At 39.7% G+C, this 16,005-nt stretch overlaps 1 protein-coding gene across 6 annotated transcripts in view; it reads left to right on the top strand.

Annotated features, from left to right (window-relative positions):
- The window catches only part of ZWILCH (zwilch kinetochore protein), a 39,825-nt gene that overhangs the window by 20,900 nt on the left and 2,920 nt on the right, over window positions 1-16,005 (top strand). For 3 of the 6 annotated variants that reach the window (XM_008518109.2, XM_070623044.1, XM_070623053.1), the window contains exons 9-17: window positions 122-215; window positions 751-800; window positions 1,459-1,564; window positions 2,117-2,196; window positions 4,239-4,395; window positions 4,913-4,941; window positions 10,083-10,219; window positions 11,339-11,434; window positions 13,403-13,515. In XM_008518109.2, the coding sequence (XP_008516331.2) occupies window positions 122-215; window positions 751-800; window positions 1,459-1,564; window positions 2,117-2,196; window positions 4,239-4,395; window positions 4,913-4,941; window positions 10,083-10,219; window positions 11,339-11,434; window positions 13,403-13,515 (862 nt within the window). Of the gene's footprint in view, window positions 1-121; window positions 216-750; window positions 801-1,458; window positions 1,565-2,116; window positions 2,197-4,238; window positions 4,396-4,912; window positions 4,942-10,082; window positions 10,220-11,338; window positions 11,435-13,402; window positions 13,525-16,005 lie in introns of all 6 variants that reach the window. The other 3 variants (XM_008518106.2, XM_070623028.1, XM_008518112.2) reach the window with 1 other exon arrangement.

Here is a 16,005-nt window from a genome sequence, read left to right as displayed (position 1 = left end):
ATGTGATTAAACATTCAAGAAATATTATAATGGCTAATGTTATTATTAAAGGCATCCTTATTGATTAAACTATGTTTTTTGCTAACAAGTTTTTCTGTTTGATGTTTTTCGTCTCCCATAGGTTTTGGCTGATGGTTTGAGGACTGGGGTAACTGAATGGCCTGAGCCTCTGGAAGCAAAATCTGCCGTTGAACTCATGCAGGAATTTCTGAATGGTGTTTGTCTTCCTAACTCACACTTCGATATTGTTTATATTTTCTTTACCGTTTATTTTCTTAATTGAGAATTTATACTTGCTATATCTAAATATAAGTTGTCGTTTTTGGCTTGGTATTCTTTTTGGTTGAGATATGTATAAAACTGTGAGGTCTGCCATGGCCAGAGGGGCAGCTTTTGTTCTGAACTGCTAATGTTAAAGGTCTATGCAATTTTAAGAATAATATTTAATTTAAATTTTATATCCCACAATTGTATTTGAGATTGTAGGAGAAGAGGGATGGGGCAGTAACCTTTGAGTACCTATCACTGCCCGACATTGTGTGTCGGGGGCTCACTGTTCCTCGCTTCCCCCTCACACCGTTACCTGGGGTGTACCGGTTATGGCGTCCACTGGAGAGGGAAGTAACGTGCTAAACTCCCCATTATACTTCTACTGCCTCCTTTTGACATTTGAAAATGGGATTAGGATGGAAATTATTTGGAAAGCAGAAAAATAAAATCCAGAGTTAATAAGCTTTTGCTGCTTTCTAGACTTAAATAAGCTGGATGGATTTGGTGACTCTACAAAAAAAGACACAGAGGTAAGTGATTATTATCAGTTAAAAATGTACACTGAAATAGCTTTGAAATTTGGTTGTAATGTTATCTTTTGTGTCATACCATCTCAAATGGATCTGGCACAGCCATGACAGTGTTTTGAGGGTAATTTCTTGTTTTTCTTTAACGTCAGTACTGGTGATTGTTTTCCTCAAGATCTGATAAGTATTTTTAAAGAGAATTAATACATATGTAGGTTAATTGCTCAACTGCAGAGAAGGAGAAATGACTATGTTAATATGCCATAACGTGGTATTACTATGGTATTCTAAGATACTATGAGATGGTATGTTGATGTGCCATACATGGTATTATTAAATTAAGCTAAATAGGTTGTCTTTTGACAAATAGGAAAATGGAGACAAAGGCAATTTAAATATTTTTACATGGAAGGAAAGTCAAATGCTTGCTTTTAGTCATCACAGTTTTAAAACAATTTTAGGGGTCCTGTTTGTCATTGTCAATTTATTTGTATCTCCTCATTAGTGAATGAAGTTGTAGAAAATTAGTTCACATCTGTGTGTGTGTTCGTGGATCCACATTTTCTTGGAGCAGCATTTGAAAGCTGTTTGGCCTTAAACTATTTCAATATATTTTTTTTTTTAGTAAACTGAGTATCTCTGACGCTTGCTTCTTTTTCAGACAGTGAAGCATGACAGTGCTGCCGTTGATCGCTCCATCGAGTGTCTCTTCACAGTACGGGGTGATCTCGATTTTGCTGAGCAGCTGTGGTGCAAAATGAGCAGTAGTAGGTATCCATCCTGATTGTAAAGTGAAATTTTTCCTGTTATTTCTTGGGTTTATTTTGAAGTCTTTTGGAAATAGTATAATGTGTACTGCTGGTCTCATGTGGACATCTGGTTCCTGTTTTATCAGATTCATTTCTAATAATGCATTGGCACATTCTAATCAAGAATTGTACTACCACAAGGCAATTCATAGAATCTATTTTATTCTCCTGCCTGAAGCATAAGACTTAGGTGGTTTCTATGCTATAGTTATGGGAACCAAAACATATACCATAGTGAAATTATAATTATTAAAAAAAGGAAAAGATATTCCTTAATATTTTACTAAGTGTGTTATCTTGTGGCACTGAGTTTAATTTCTTTCTTTAGAAACGCATTGAATCTTTTTTGGGGGGTTTAATTTCTCTCTCCTTTCCCATCCATAAAGTACAGAAAGTACTTGTCCATAAAGTACTTGTCTTCCACTTCATTTATGTATCCTTAAGATTAATGACATCTTTGATCTGCAGAAATAACCATGAAAATAACATTAGGCTGACTTGCTTTCCAAGGCGTGATCTCCTATCAAGACTTGGTGAAGTGTTTCGCGTTGATCATCCAGAGTCTGCAGCGTGGTGACGTCCAGCCGTGGGTAGGTTTAGCAGCGGTGCTGGAACATGTTCACAGCGTAGCGGGGTGGTTAAGAACACAGGCTCTGGAGCAGACTGCCTGGGTTTCCATTCCAGCCCTGCTGCTTTCTAGCTGTGTAACCTTGGGCAGGTTCCTTTACTTCTCTGTGCCCCAGTTTCCTCGTCTATAAAGTAGGGATAAGAATAGTATCCACCACATAGTGTTGTTTTAGGATTAAATAATTTAATTCATGTAAAACACTTAGTGCCCAGCTGGTAGTTAAGTGCTCAGTATCTGTAAGCTGCTGATATAGTTATTGCTGTTGCTATGAATGATCACTCTCATATACCACTGATGCGAGTACAAATTGGAACACGCTCTAAAACGCAATTTTAATAATGTATTAAGATCCTCAAAATGTATATCATGCCCTTTCAATGAATAATTCTTTTGTTAGCATCCATCCAAAGCTCATACACACAACTATGTGTCAAGATTTTATGTATTAGAATAGTTATTACAGCCTCATTTATGGTAGCAAAAAATTGTAAATGATCTGAATTCTCACTGTTTTTCTTTTTTTTTTATTGAGGTATCCGCTATTAATGGAATGACTAAGTGAATAATGATGGAGCCACATGATGGCACATGTAATAGTTGCTAAAAATGGTGCTGACAGATGATGTAGAGAAATGCTTGTAAAGTTCAGTAAAAAAAAAAGGAGTATATACTATTGTATAAAAGGTGTAATTTTGGAGAGAAAAATCTGGAAGTAAATATGCTAAAATGTTATAGCAGTCACCTCTGGTGGAAGGGATACAAATGAATTTTTCCAACTGCGTTATACATTTCTGTACTTTACAGATTTTCCATAATGAATTTCTGCTTTTATAATTTAAAAAAAGCTAGGCAAAAAGCTAGGAACAAAAAGATTCTCATTTAATAGGAATTATTTTAAATAATGTGGCTGCCAATTCATGACTCTAAAACTTAGAAATTTTCATAGGTGTGAACAAGGATACACTCCAGAGCAAAGTCTTGCAAACTCTGCTCTAATTGAGCATGAGTGACTTTAGGCATTTTAGGCTTGGCCATTGAATTCTTCTCTTGAGAGTCTCTCTGTTTGTGAGATATTTATAAGTATATCCCTACTGTGTGCAACAAGTGCAGACAAGGTGAAAATAGTTTAAAAAAATTCAAAAGATTGTGATGAAAATTAGAGATAATAGGAAGACAGTAGTGAGATGTCAAATATTTTAGGTATGTTTAAAATTAATTGTTTAACATTTGGAACACATGTTAGGTCTATAAGCTCACAGCTCTTATTTATTTATTTATATTCTTTTTTTTTTTTGAGGAAGATTAGCCCTAAGCTAACATCTGCCACCAATCTTCCTCTTTTTGCTGAGGAAGACTGGCCTTGAGCTAGCATCTGGGCCCGTCTTTCTCTACCTTATATGTGGGATGCCTACCACAGCATAGTTTAACAAGTGGTGTGTAGGTCCACACCCAGGATCCGAACCAGTGAACTCTGGGCCGCCGACGTGTGAACTTTACTGCTGCACCACTGGGCCAGCCCCTCACAGCTCTTTTTAATTTGCAAATGATCAAGTCAGTATGTTGGCTGTTGTAGCCAATAAAGAATTCCTTATGACACACGCACAGACCATTGAGGGAGCAGCAGCAGGTTTTCGGTGTAGTTGAAGATATTCAATTTTGGAAAAGATGCCCGATAGCACTTAATCAGCCAGGAGAAGAGAATTCCTAGTTGTAGAGCTTCAAAGGTCCCGCTCTGCCTTCTCTTTCGTGCAATTGTATCTAGAGGTGATGAGTTTAAACCCTTCTTAATTGCTTTGGACTTAAGTAAATAAGGTAGGAATGGCACTTTAGAAACTGCCGTGTTTGTAACTTGGGTGCTTTTATTCAAACAATTTGTGGTATCAGGAGACTAAAAATGCAAGCTTATCGTTTTTAGCTTGAAGCTCATGCAGTCTGCTTCTCTTTTGCTTACTGGGCTTATTTATCATTTTATTTATGGTTTTATAAAATTTTCTCGATTTCTAGCTCCATAGTGGGAGTAACAGTTTACTAAGTAAGCTGATTCATCAGTCTTATCATGGAGCCATGGACACAGTTTCTCTCAGTGGGACTGTTCCAGTTCAGATGCTTTTGGAAATTGGTTTGGACAAACTGAAGAAAGATTATATCAGTTTTTTCATAGGTAAGTCCCTTTCCCAGCTCAAGAAATTAAAAAATACATCACGGTTGGCAGCCATAGGTAATCTCAGGTTTGATCTTTCTACTTGTCCCTAGTTGGTTGTAGTCCTGGCTTTGCCCCTGGTTCGTTGTGAGACCAGCATTTCTGTTCTCTGGGCCTTCGTTTCCCCTTCAATAAAGATTAGATTAAAGAGGACTGGAGTTTTTATTTGTTTGTTAGTTTTTAGTTCAGACATTTTGAGATTCTATGAGGTTAGTGTAGTAAATAAAACACCCTTTTTTGTGATGCTGCTTTAATAGCCAACACGTGGTTGTTTTTATTAGGGGCAAGCTGTGACCATTTTTATAAGTACTAGTATATATTTATAGTGTAATGTGCCAGAAAATTTGGCTCTTTGTGAGAAACTTTTTAGCTTGAGCATTTCTTTTATACATGAACTATGAAAACTTTTTCTTAAATTGCTCAACATGTAATACACAATACCTAAAGCTTATTTGCATATGTGTATTTTTTTTAATAGGTCAGGAACTGGCATCTTTGAATCATTTGGTGAGTTTTTTTTTATTCTAAAGTTGGTTTTTCTGTTATTGTCATTCTGCATACAATTATTAAGGACCTACTCTGTGCCAGCCTCTGTCCTAAGTCCTAGGAAGCAGATAAATAAGACAGTCAGTGCCCTTAATTATACTGTCTAATAAGGCAGACAAAAAAGTAGCCCATTCAATGTCATTTCATGATACTGAAGTATAGTTGTATCCTGCTTAAACCAAGGTGCTCCCACAACTCTTGTTTATCTAAAAGGGTTAGCGAATGCCTTCCTTTGGTAGGCCCTGTAGAATTTCCTATGTTCTGTAATATATTGATTCAAAAGATGCTTCTGAGTTTCAGAGTCATGATTACGAGCTTTCGTATTTTCCTGGTGTACTGATTTAGAAAGTTTAGGAGATTGACGATCATCTGTACTGACCCTGACATTCGTTGGGAGATCCTTTTAGAAAATGGATCTATAGTATCAACTTGTTTGTCATTTGTCTCTTATAAAAATACAAGATAGAAAAACTCTAGCTATATTGTGCAAAGTAAGACTCAGTTGGATTCTTTTGAGGTTAATTTTTGCTATTCAAATTTTAACGATTTTATTAAGAGTACATATTTTTAGTGGAAACATGCTTTAGCAAAATATATATATGATAATGGAGGGCCCAGAGGAGATTGCTTGGTGTTTTTATACTTTTTCTTTTTTTTTTTTTGTTTGAGGAAGATTGGCCCTGGGCTAACATCTATGCCCATTTTCCTCTATTTTATATATAGGACACCTGCTACAGCATGGCTTGATAAGCAGTGCTAGGCCCGCACTGGGATCTGAACCAGCAAACCCTGGGCCACTGAAGCAGAACATGAGAACTTAACTGCTATGCCACCGGGCTGGCCCTTTATACATTTTTTTAAACTTAGAAAAGTAATAACATTTTTGAAAGTTAGACTATAGTTCAGACATACCTTTTATCTCATCACCCAAATATGAGTGCTCTTATTTTTATGAATTTCCCTCAAGTCATTTCATATGCCTTGTTTTTTTAAATATGGTGCAGACTTTCGACACAATAGTCCTTAAACTTTGAGAATCTCCTAGAAGATTTTGAAGTGCTAATTCCTGGGCCCCTATGGCTCAGTAGGCATAGGGCTCAGGAATACGTCCTCAACTTCTAGAGGCCACTCCATTCCTTGGCTGCTGGCCCCTTTAAGAGTTCATGTGGTTGGACTGGGCTCACCTGCATAATCCAGGCTGCTCTCCCAATTTTAAGGTCAAATGACCTTAATTCCATCTACAACCTTAATTCCTTTTTGCCATAAATGCAACATATTCACTTCTGGGATTAGGGCATGGACATCTTTGGTTTTCTGCCTTTCTCAAGCAGGCCACATCTTGAGAAACACTGGGCTACATTGCCTCCAGGTAATCATTGACATCAGGCTGTGTCACCTCTGTGCAGTCTTGTGGGCAGGCAGAGGTCGAGCAGCCTAGGTTGTAGCATGGGCGGAGACAGTCAAAGGGGGAGGGCAATCTGGGCGTGTTCCTTTGTGCAAAGAAGCTCCTGGGGTGCTCCCCCTCCAGAGCTGTCCGGGGACCACTGGGAATACGGGTGACAGGTGCAGGTGATGGAGTGGTCTCTAGCTTGTGTTGGGGTCCTCCCTTCCTGGGACCATGCCTATTTTCCTACTTGTGTTATTTTCACATGTTGGAATAACCTTTGTAAGACAATAAATATGTCCCTATATTTTGGATTTAATTGTAAATGAATTTGGATTTTAAATTATCACATTTTGCTTAGCTTCTTTTAAACTGTAATTTAGGGTTACCCAGGGATCTCTCCTACTCCCCTGCCATTACCTCCAATCAATTTTTTTGGTGAGGAGATTGGCCTTGAGCTAACATCTGTTGCCAGTCTTACTATTTTTGTGTTGTTTTCCTCCGCAGAGCCCCAGTACGTAGTTGTATATCCTAGTTGTAGGTCTTTATAGTTCCTCTAAGTGGGACGCCGCCTCAGCGTGGCTTGATGAGCGGTGCCATGTCCAGATCTGAACCGGCGAACCCCGGGGCCGCCAAAGCAGATGGAGTGCGCGAACTTAACCACTTGGCCACGGGGCCGGCCCCTGACTGTAACTTTTCCCTTACTGTATTAGTTTTCTATTACTGTCTAAACTTGGAAGCATAAGTGAACACAAATTTATTATCTCAGTTTCCAGGGGTTGGGAGTTGGGCTCATTTTAGCTGGGTCCTCTGCTTAGGGTTTCACACGGCTGAGATCAAGATGTCAGCCAGCTGTGTACTCATCTGGAGTCTTGATAGAAAAGGTCCACTTCCAGGTTCTCTCATTTGTTGTTGGCAGAATTCACTTACTTCTGGCTCTATGATGAAGGTCCCTGGTTTCTTGCTGTAGCTGGTGGCCCAGGACAAGTCTCAGGTTTTAGAGGTTGCTTGCCGGTCCTTGCCATGTGGCCCTCTCCAAAACATGATAGTTTGTTTCTTCAAAGCCGGTGCGAGAGCCTCTCTAATGCTTCATCTTCTTTTAAAAGGCTACCTGACTAGGTCAGAGTAATGAGCAGGTGATACTCTTGCTTTTGATTAGCTCGCAGTCCATCAACCAGTAACCTAATCCTGGGAGTAACACCCCCTCATACTTGCAGGTTCTGGCTTCATTCAGGGTGAAGGGAATTATACAAGATGTGTACTCCGGGGGCCAGGCGTCTTGGGGGTCATTGTAGAAGTCCATCTAGCGTATTTTCCATGGGTTATTTCCTTAGGATGGGTTCTCAGAAATAGAAGGTCTGAGCATTTTCTGATGCTTGATATACGTTGCCATATTTCTTTTCCAAAGGGTCATACCAATTTACCAGTAATGTATGTTAGTGGAAGCTTATCAATACACTTGCTTAATTTCTTGGTACTTCAGGTTTACTGTCTGATTTTAGAAGTGGACACTTCCGTCAACCCAGCAAGTGGATTGAAGTTCAGAATGATCTTGTGGATTTACCTTCCTTCCACTTGGAGAGCTTGGGGCAGTGTTAGTCACCCACTTGGGCCTCCTCGATGAAGGAGTTCCGTGATTTGCCTTTACCAGAGAATATGTATAATGGTTTGCTTAGAACATTCTCAGTCAATCAGTCAAGACTTTACTTACAGTTTAGTTTGAGGAAGAATATGGAAAGGCGGAAAGCTGCCTAGCTGCCTCCTGTCTTTTTTTCCCTCTATCAATCAAGCATCCAAACCTACGTTTGGCAGGCATAGCCATATTCTTCCCAAAGATTCCGCTTGTTCTTTTTTTTTTTTTTTTTAAAGACTTAATTTTTTTTTTTTTTTATTAATGTTATGATAGATTACAACCTTGTGAGATTTCAGTTGTACATTTTTGTTAGTCATGTTGTGGGTACACCACTTCCCCCTCCGTACCCTCCCCCCACCCCCCCTTTTCCCTGGTAACCACCGATCAGATCTCCTTCTCAATATACTAATTTCCACCTATGAGTGGAGTCATATAGAGTTCGTCTTTCTCTGACTGACTTATTTCGCTTAACATAATGCCCTCGAGGTCCATCCACGTTGTTGTGAATGGGCCAATTTCGTCTTTTTTTATGGCTGAGTAGTATTCCATTGTGTATATATACCACATCTTCTTTATCCAATCATCAGTTTCTGGGCATGTAGGCTGGTTCCACGTCTTGGCTATTGTAAATAATGCTGCGATGAATATAGGGGTGCAACGGACTCTTGAGATATCTGATATCAGGTTCTTAGGATAGATACCCAGTAATGGGATGGCTGGGTCATAGGGTATTTCTATTTTTAACTTTTTGAGAAATCTCCATACTGTTTTCCATAGTGGCTGTACCAGTTTGCATTCCCACCAACAGTGTATGAGGGTTCCTCTTTCTCCACAACCTCTCCAACATTTGTCGTTCTTGGTTTTGGATGTTTTTGCCAATCTAACGGGGGTAAGGTGATATCTTAGTGTAGTTTTGATTTGCATTTCCCTGATGATTAGCGATGATGAACATCTTTTCATGTGTCTATTGGCCATATTCATATCTTCTTTTGAGAAATGTCTGTTCATGTCCTCTGCCCATTTCTTGATCGGGTTGTTTGTTTTTTTGTTGTTAAGCAGTGTGAGTTCTTTGTATATTATGGAGATTAACCCTTTGTCGGATAAGTGGCTTGTAAATATTTTTTCCCAATTAGTGAGCTGTTTTTTTGTTTCAATCCTGTTTTCCCTTGCCTTGAAGAAGCTCTTTAGTCTGATGAAGTCCCATTTGTTTATTCTTTCTATTGTTTCCCTCAACTGAGGAGTTACAGTGTCCGAAAAGATTCTTTTGAAACTGATGTCAAAGAGTGTACTGCCTATATTCTCTTCCAAAAGACTTATTGTCTCAGGCCTAATCTTTAGGTCTTTGATCCATTTTGAGTTTATTTTGGTGTGTGGTGAAAAAGAATGGTCAATTTTCAATCTTTTGCATGTGGCTGTCCAGTTTTCCCAGCACCATTTGTTGAAGAGACTTTCTTTTCTCCATTGTAGGCCCTCTGCTCCTTTGTCGAAGATTAGCTGTCCATAGATGTGTGGTTTTATCTCTGGGCTTTCAATTCTGTTCCATTGATCTGTGGACCTGTTTTTGTACCAGTACCATGCTGTTTTGATCACTGTAGCTTTGTAGTATGTTTTGAAATCGGGGATTGCGATTCCGCCGGCTTTGTTTTTCTTGCTCAGGATTGCTTTAGCAATTCGTGGTCTTTTGTTCCCCCATATGAATTTTAGGATTGTTTGTTCAATTTCTGTGAAGAATGTTCTTGGGATTCTGATTGGGATAGCATTGAATCTGTATATTGCTTTAGGTAGTATGGACATTTTAACTATGTTTATTCTTCCAATCCATGTGCAAGGAATGTTTTTCCATCTCTTTATGTCATCGCCTATTTCTTTCAAGAAAGTCTTGTAGTTTTCATTGTATAGATCCTTCACTTCCTTGGTTAAGTTTATCCCAAGGTATTTTATTCTTTTCGTTGCGATTGTGAATGGGATAGAGTTCTTGAGTTCTTTTTCTGTTAGTTTATTGTTAGTGTATAGAAATGCTACTGATTTATGCACGTCCGCTTGTTCTTTAACTCCCTATTTTGCTTGTACTTTTCTTCATTCCAGGAATATTTCATTTCTCCATCAGTTGATATACAAGAACAGGTTTATCGTGTTCAAAAACTCCACCATATTCTGGAAATACTAGTCAGTTGCATGCTTTTCATTAAACTTCAACATGAGCTCCTCTTTTCTTTAACACAGTGAGTATTTCTCTGTTGTTTACTTACATAAAAATGTATTCTCTTCTGAAATAGTTGCAGCCAAAATATATGCATTTTGTGCTATGAGTTCGGATAGAATCTGCGCCCTGTCCGCACGGTAGCAGAGTGGTTCCATGTCACTGCCGGAGGGAGGAAAGACTCATGGATTCAGAGGGATCCGGTTTGACACCTGGCGCTGACACTTCCTGACTTGCTGAGGAAGTTTCCTTTCACTGCAGCTTGTTTTCTCATCTGTGAAAAGGCTCTAATAACCTCATGTGTTTGTGTTAGGATTAAATGGTGTAATATGCGTAAAGTACCTGACACTTAGAGGTGCTTAACAAATATTAGTTCCTTCTCTTTTCTGTGCATCCTTATAAGTTTAGGCCAAACTAATCTTTGCCAGCCGTCTCCATGGTAACTGAATGGAATCAGATATTATCACTAGACCTCTATCAGTAGTATTGCTGTAATTTTAGAGATTCTGCTGATCAGTTTCACTGAAAACAGTTTGGAATGATTCTCATACGTGGATTGCTGGGGTCTTATGTGTATTTGAGGTTTCCAACTGGAAATCAGTGAACTGGCCAGTGGAAGGACTGGGTTTCTTTTTCCCTGTGGAAGGAAATGAACCACTGTCTTTTCTAAAATTAGAATTTCCTTAGTTGTAAAGGGAAAAGTTTGAAATAATTATTATTTTTTCCATTAAAGAGCAGTAGTTAACTCTTTAATTCCCCAGACTCAGAACACCGTGGAGGCTGTCTCTGTCTTTTGCCTCTTTTTGTTTTTCTCTTTCTCATACGTCTTTCTCCCCACTTAAGCCTTTACTTGGGTTCAACTTAAATATATTTTATATTTATGAGAAATATGTCCACAATTAATTTTTAAAAAGTGAATGAGATTGTTTTTCAAAGAAAAAAAATAACCTAATTTTTTGGGAGAAGAGGGTTTATTTGTTTTTTATTTTTGTGGCTCTGAAATTATTCTCCTGTTGATGTTATGGTTAGTGGTATTCAATAAAATGTTTCCTTTATGAGCTTTAGACTACAGATACAGGAAAGCCTTTCTCTCCAAGTCACGTTTTTTCCAAAAGAAGTTCTTTTTCTTTCCTTTTTTTAGATCTTGCATAAAATACTATAAACAAAATCCTCTTGATGAGCAACACATTTTTCAGCTGCCAGTCAGACCAACTGCTATAAAAAACTTATATCAAAGGTAAGCAATTTCATAATTATACTTTAAGTGCAGCCATGATTCTAGGCAATTTCAGTCTCTGTTCAGGGGACCTCATGACGCAGAGCTGTTTCACCTCTGCGACCACGATCACCCGATTCCCACTGTCTGACCATAGTCTGATAGACTTCTCCGTCTTCCTTCTCCCGGACCTTTTGTCTGCTCTCTGTAGGCTGTTGGGCCTCTAGTCTTTCCTTTTTCTCTTAATTCGTAATTCCTTCACAGAGTAGGGCAGAAAGTACAGCCAGCAGGAAATGACAGGTTGGGAAAAACTGATGAGGGGAATGACAACAAAGTCAAGGGTCTGGCTGTGGGAGTGGGAGCAGGGTTTGGGATCGGGGAGGTCTGGGGCGGTGAGGCTAAGAGGATAGATTACCCGTCCACATGGACGCTGAGGACACGGGGGTTGCCTCAGTGATGGTCTCCTCTCATTCATCCCTCAGCATATAAGGGACTTGAAATTTCTCTGTACTAAAGCCGCTCTATTCAAACCCTCCTCTCATTAGTCACCTGTTCACCAAACCTCATCGCTCCCCTGAAACTGCTCTGGCAAAGCTCTCCAGTGGCCTAATCACGCAATCCGGTGGACAGTTTCCAGGAGAAGAGTGTCGGCCCCGGTGCTTAGCTGGCCCTCACCTCCTTCTCCTTCAGCGAGCACTTAAAGGCTCTTCGGCATCTGGCCTTTTTGCTGTGTTGAGCTAATGCCCTTCCTTCGTTTCTCAGACATAACATTCTGTCTTAATTTTTAATTCTACTCTCTGCCCACCTCCCAGCCTGAGACTAGTTCTCTTTTCAGCTTCTTTCTCTGCCTGCTTCATGTGTGAGTTTTCACCAGAACTTCATCTTCTGCCCTCTTTTCTCCTTACTTCCTGTCTTCCCTGGGGGCTGCACTCATACTCCAGGCGTCAGTTCCTCTTCGCTAGTGACAGTTCACGCCCTGTATCTCAGCTTCTCCTGAGCATCACATCCATGGTTCTAAATGCCTGTTAGATGTGAACCCTCAACTTCACCATCCTGTAGATAGTTCAGACTAAATCCAAGCCCCTCATCCCCTTCCTAACGCTTTTCCTCCTCCAGGATTTTCTCTCTCAAGTGACCGTTACTAATCTCCACCTGATGCCCCAGACAAACCTAGGACTCATCTTCCACTCATTGTTGTCACTTCCTCCCTCCGTTAAGTGGTTACCAAGTCCTGACCTTCGTGGAAGCTCTCGAATCCACCCCCTTCTCTCCCTCTTCACCTCGTCGTTCCTCGCCTCCCGCCTGGTCGTGTCATGCCTGGCAGTATGGTAGAATCCTTTTTCCTGCTGCCCTTCTGCCTCCGTTTTCTCCCTTCTCTACGCCACTGCCCAAGTGGTCTTCCTAAGAGTCAGACGCCGTCATGACTTCCTTCTGTTTAAGTGGCCCCCTTACCTTCAGGGCAGTGTTCCAGTGCCTGAGCGCGGTCTGTGAGGCCTTCTGTGCCTGGCCTCTGTGCCTTTCTGGCCCACGTGCCACCGTGTCTTCCCTCTCTCCTTTTGAGTTAGAGAAACTGTCGCTGCATTTCCTCAGACCCTCCACAGGCCCACCTCTGAGCGCCCACGCACGTGTCTGTCCTGGACCTTGTCCGCTTGACTGACTGACTCCTCCTTAGAATTTCATACTCAGCTCAAAGGCCTCAGTCTCTGAGGAGTCTTTTCCAGCTCTACAATCCCAATCTGAGTTAAATTACCCCTCTTTTACTGTCCCCTACCACATTCGGGATTCCTCTATTATAGCATTTCTTTTTAATTGTTATCATTTATATCCTTTTTGCTCTCGCTCTTTTGACTGTGCTTCTTGAGGGTGGGAATTGTGTGACCTCTTCATCTCTTCTTCCTCAGTGCTTATCAGCAAGGACTTCACTGAGTGACTACAGAAGGAAGGAAATGGGGTTTTTCCCCTCCCCTTTGATGTTTTTTCTTTCTTTAGTGAGAAGCCCCAGAAATGGAGAGTGGAAATAAATAGTGGTCAAAAGAAAGTGAAAACAGTTTGGCAACTGAGTGACAGCCCACCTGTAGACCATCTGAATTTTCACAAACCCGGTAAAGATGGTTTGTAATCTTTTCAGATAAATTATTCCAATAGAAAATAAACTAAGTTTACTGGTGGAGATCATTATTATAGCTCTTGTGACAAGTTTTAAATAGTTTTCCTGAACTCTTGGTATAAAACATATATATTCTGGAAAAAAAAAATCATGAAAGAGTACTTTTTCTCATTATCCTGGATAGAGGAGCTTTTAGTAAGTCACACAGTAGGGACATAGGTGTAAAAATAGGTAATAAGATGGAAATACCAGCTCATACTTCACCCTTTCACACACTGTTTACAACAGTGATGATATTTCCGCCCTAATGTCTTCTCTGTGGCTGCAATAAGGGTTGAGCTTTCTAGTATTCTATCAAAGATGGTTTGTGTCAAAGAATATCTTTTATCCCCTGGCATAATCACCTGGCCCACCACGTCTTCCCCCTTCAGTAAGCACCCATAAAAGTGTTATCTTCATGGGTATGGCTAGTATGGGGCTGTCTTCTCTGATTTGTATAGGTCTTAAAAGGCTGCATTCAAATATTGCAAGGATTATCCAATATCAAATCTGATGGTTTTAAGACAGAATTTAAGAAGATTTTTGAAGGCCTGTAGTCAATCACTGTTGGGAATGCAAATAGTCCTATTTTCATGATTGATGCTTTGAAAATTATTTCCAGAAAATGTTTATTCTTCTCCCTAAAATATATTTTGATTCAGGCATAATGGAAACTTCTCTATTCATATGGCTGAACTATCAAAGTCCTAAAGAAACTGAAAGAATTTCCTGAGAACCATCATTTAATATCGTGCTGTCTTTCTAAGTATGATATAAAACTTGAAAGCTATAAAAGATTGAAAATCAACTACATAAAAGATAGAAGCATTTCTGCATGGCGAAAAATACCATAAGCAAAACAACCGATAAATGATAAACTAGGAAAAGAAGTTTGCAGCTCGTGATGAGAAAAGGCTATATTCCCTAGTATATAAAGAACTTTCAAATCAGTGAGAAAAAATATTAATAACTCAATAGAAAAATGGGCAAGTAGTATGAACAGTTTACCAAAAAGGAAATTCAAATGTCATCTTAAAAATAAAAGGTGCTCCACCCCACCTCTAAGAAGAGAAATGCGATTTTGTATCATGTAGACACCATCTCTCACTTGTCAGACTAGCAAACATCAAGAGATTTGGTGTCCCGGTACTGGCCGGGATCTGGGAGGACAGGTGATCGACCTCACACGGTGCTGGTTCCAGTGCACAGTTGTACAGCTTCCGTGGAGGATGATATCCACCAAAGTTGTTTTTGAAGAATACGTTTTTTGGCTCGGCAGATCCATTAATAGGAATTTATTCCACACACATAGCCATGTGCAAAAAGGCCTGTGAACAAGGTATTAATTGTGGTATTGTTTACACTAACAAAAGACTGGAAAAACACAGAGACTGGCGCATAGAGAAAGGTCCGACAGGACACAGCCATCTTTAACCCTGAGGTCTGGAATGGTGCGGCCAGGGAGTGTTCTCAGCTTTGGCTGAGTGTTAGAATCATCTGGGGAGCTTTTAAAGTCCTGATACCCAGACCAGGTGAATCAGAGCCTCTGGAGACAGAGCCTGGACATCAGCAATGGTGAAAGTCCTCCCGGGGATTCCTTTGCACCACTAAGGTTGAGAACCACCGAACTAAACACTGTATTTTATCTACATCTGTCGTTTCAGGGTTGTTTTTTTTAAAAGACATGTATTACTTTTATGATTAAAAAGAAGACTTTAAAGACACGAATATATGTGATATATTTTTTAATGCCATTTTAAAATAAATTTTATTACATAAAGATTAAACCTCTGTTATGAGGAAATTCATGCAGGATTAAACACCTTTTTCCAATGATGCTGAATAAATGAAGTATACCGAACATATCTTCTAGAGTCTATTTGGTGCAAGTTGCTTCAAAAAAGGGACTTTTAAATGTTAGAGTTAAAACAATTTGCTAATGCATTGATTCAATGACTCCTTTTATGGAAATAAGGAATTCTTATAAAATTGTATATTTGCGTGCTTAGAAACACTCAAACTTCATTTTGCTTGAACTTTATAACCTCTTCTATCTATCATATATTCTTGATGTATTTGCCTAGAAATTATTCAGTGACCTTTGGCTCAAAACAAGACCCACTGTTGAAGGAGGACCTCATTTGTACAAGTCATGGGCTATTCAAACAAAGCCCTGATTGTAAATATTAAAGTCCAATAATGATTTTTTCTTTTGAGGAAGATTAGCCCTGAGCTAATATCTGCCACCAATCCTTCTCTTTTTTGCTGAGGAAGACTGGCCCTGAGCTGTCATCTGTGCCCATCTTCCTCTACTTTATATGTGGGACGCCTACCACAGCATGGTTTGACAAGCGGTGTGTAGGTCCACACCCAGGATCTGAACCGGTGAACCCCAGGCCACTGAAGTGGAACATGTGAACTTAACTGCTGTGCCACCAGGCCAGCC

Source organism: Equus przewalskii, chromosome 1 (assembly GCF_037783145.1).
Source record: "Equus przewalskii isolate Varuska chromosome 1, EquPr2, whole genome shotgun sequence".
In the NCBI taxonomy this organism is placed as follows: domain Eukaryota; kingdom Metazoa; phylum Chordata; class Mammalia; order Perissodactyla; family Equidae; genus Equus; species Equus przewalskii.
This window is presented reverse-complemented; position numbering and strand designations above follow the sequence as displayed.